The sequence below is a fragment of the Helobdella robusta genome (genome assembly GCF_000326865.2).
Source record: "Helobdella robusta unplaced genomic scaffold HELROscaffold_17, whole genome shotgun sequence".
Lineage (NCBI taxonomy): Eukaryota > Metazoa > Annelida > Clitellata > Rhynchobdellida > Glossiphoniidae > Helobdella > Helobdella robusta.
Window position 1 is genome coordinate 175,824 of NW_008703942.1, and position 2,500 is coordinate 178,323.

At 31.7% G+C, this 2,500-nt stretch overlaps 1 protein-coding gene across 1 annotated transcript in view; it reads right to left on the reverse strand.

Annotated features, from left to right (window-relative positions):
* Positions 1-1,117: 1,117 nt before the first annotated feature.
* Positions 1,118-2,500, reverse strand: part of HELRODRAFT_170012 (hypothetical protein) — a gene marked incomplete at both ends in the record, with an annotated part of 1,695 nt that continues 312 nt past the window's right edge. The window contains 3 exons of the mRNA XM_009015843.1: positions 1,118-1,204; positions 1,553-1,701; positions 2,008-2,095. Of these exons, the coding sequence (XP_009014091.1) occupies positions 1,118-1,204; positions 1,553-1,701; positions 2,008-2,095 (324 nt within the window). The remainder of the gene's footprint in view (positions 1,205-1,552; positions 1,702-2,007; positions 2,096-2,500) is intronic.

A 2,500-nucleotide genomic window follows, 5' to 3' on the forward strand; every position in this document is an offset into this window, starting at 1 on the left:
TGGGTGCCTATAACTGTTTTCATATTTGCTATGTTAGTGTTGTGTGTTTTTTTCTTTGTTTTCAACATGTTGATGTTCGCCACGTGTTGAACATTCGCCACGTGTTGAACATTCGCCACGTGTTGAACATTTGAGCTCTTTTTAATTTTACGTTTTACAATCTCTGACCAGTCAGATTGCTTGCTCGATTCGGTCTTGCAATCGGATTGCTGCTTTCTTTCTACTTTTGGGCTATTGTTAATAGCCGCATCATTTACTATTTCTCGGAAGATGTTTCTTTCTTCAATAAATAGTTCTTCTAATTTTTTTAACTTTTCGTCAAGAATTGACTCAAATTTAGCTTTTTTTGAGCTTGGAATTTTAAAAAGGTTGAGAGCAGCATACTGAGGCAATTTGCTTTCAATTTTGTTGCTCAGAATGGTTTTTATTGTTAGTATTAAATCACTAACCTTGTCCTTTTTAGAGTTTCCAGAACTGTTTGGCTTTATTTTATCATCTTTTTCTAGATTTAATGCATCTAGATCGCTGGTAAGTATTTTTTTTGCTATTCTAATATCTTCACAATTGTAGAAATCCATTATTTCGTAAATGAATTCCGCATCGTCAATTTTGTCAGAATTATTAAAATTATTAAATAAATAACACAATAACTCGTTAATGCAAACCGCTCGCGACATCGTACCGGAAACAAAAACAAAAATAAAATGATAGGAACAATTTTATTTTTATGTTTAAAGCAGCAGTTTTAAAAATAGTATGCACATTAGATCTCACCAAACGTTGTTTTGTTCACATTAAGCGCGTTTTAGACTGATTTGAAAGTTTTGTTATATATGATATTTTAGAGGATGAAATTATCTATTAGAATATACAAGTATTTTTGAGATGCACACATAAATGGATTTTTGGCGATTTTTTAACTTTCTCGTAACCGTTGATATATTAATATATATATAGCGATTTGATGATGGAGTTTTTTTTATTGTTTTATACAATTTTTAATTTGAATACAGTTAAAATGTTATAAATAACAAATAAGGAACGATAATAAATATTTTTTAATTTCATGAAACCTTTAAATATTTTTTATTTAATCGGTTTTTTCATAAAATGCCTTTTAAATATGCTTCACCGTCGCTGAGTTCGAACCGTCGCGAACATTACCTTCGTCAAGAAGAACAAAGGCATTTCTAATAAGAAAAGCCTGTGAGGGTACAAGCAGTTCCGTTGAGTTGATAAATGGCTTACAGTTAAACTGTAGTATCAGTGCTGTAAAAAAATGTCTAAAGAAATGCAATTATTTAAAATTTGAGAAAAAAATCAAATCATTGCCACTGACAAAATTTCATAAAGAGCAACGATTGCAGTGGGCAAAAGATCATGTTACCTGGGATGGAAAATGGAAATTTTTCATAAAAAAAAAATTCAATCTTGATGGTCCAGATGGCAACAAATTTTATTGGCACGATGAGAGAAAAGAGAATAAAGATTTATTAAAAAAAACAATCAGTCATGGTTTATGGTGCCTTTTCTTTCAAAGAAAAAAGCCAACTGTCAATTCTTCAAGGACACCAACATTCTCAGGCATAGAGAAAAATTTATATATCAACATGATAATGCTCCAATTCATACAATCCAAAGCCACTAAAGAATTCCTAGAGACGCATAAAATTGATGTTTTACCATGGCCAGCATTATCACCTGATCTCAATCCAATTGAAAACTTGTGGGGGTGTTTAGTCAGACAAGTTTATGCCAATGGAAGACAATTTAAAAATCTAAAAAATTTAAAAAATAAAATTTTAATGCATAGGGACAAAATTGATGAAAATTTGTTAACATCTTATTGAGTAAATCCATGAATGCAAAATGTCTAAGTGTTATTGAAAATAAAGGAAACAAAGTAAACTATAAACTATTCTTTTTGCCGAATAAATTGAATTGAATTGAACAAACCAATCAGAGAGCATATGAGATTGCACAACCAAACAGAAACCAACGACCAACCTGTGAGGACCGTGGCTCCCATCCTGCTCTTCTCCTCTGGCAGTGACCAAATTCGGAGGACGTCATAACAGCTTGGATACAACATCCCCTAAAACGCAGATGCAAACTCATTACTTGTGCACACACAAACACATCTTTCACACACACAAACACACCGCAACACACATCTTTTACACTCACAGATACATTTATATATATCAAACACATCCACACATATATCCCCACCAACACACGCACATTTAAACTCTACATACATCAAACACACACACACATCATATAGTGACAATATATTTTTTGCAGTATAACATTTGATTAGACGGCTCGCTCATATCATAAACACCTCCTGCTTTTGATATTAATCAACCAAACAAATTATTAACTGCCAAATTATTATTAAGATGAAGTGAGTAACCAGTTGAACTTTGACATTAAACAGGTCCTTATAATTATGTCACGATTATGCAATTTGTTAATTAAAAAAGCAACATTTTAT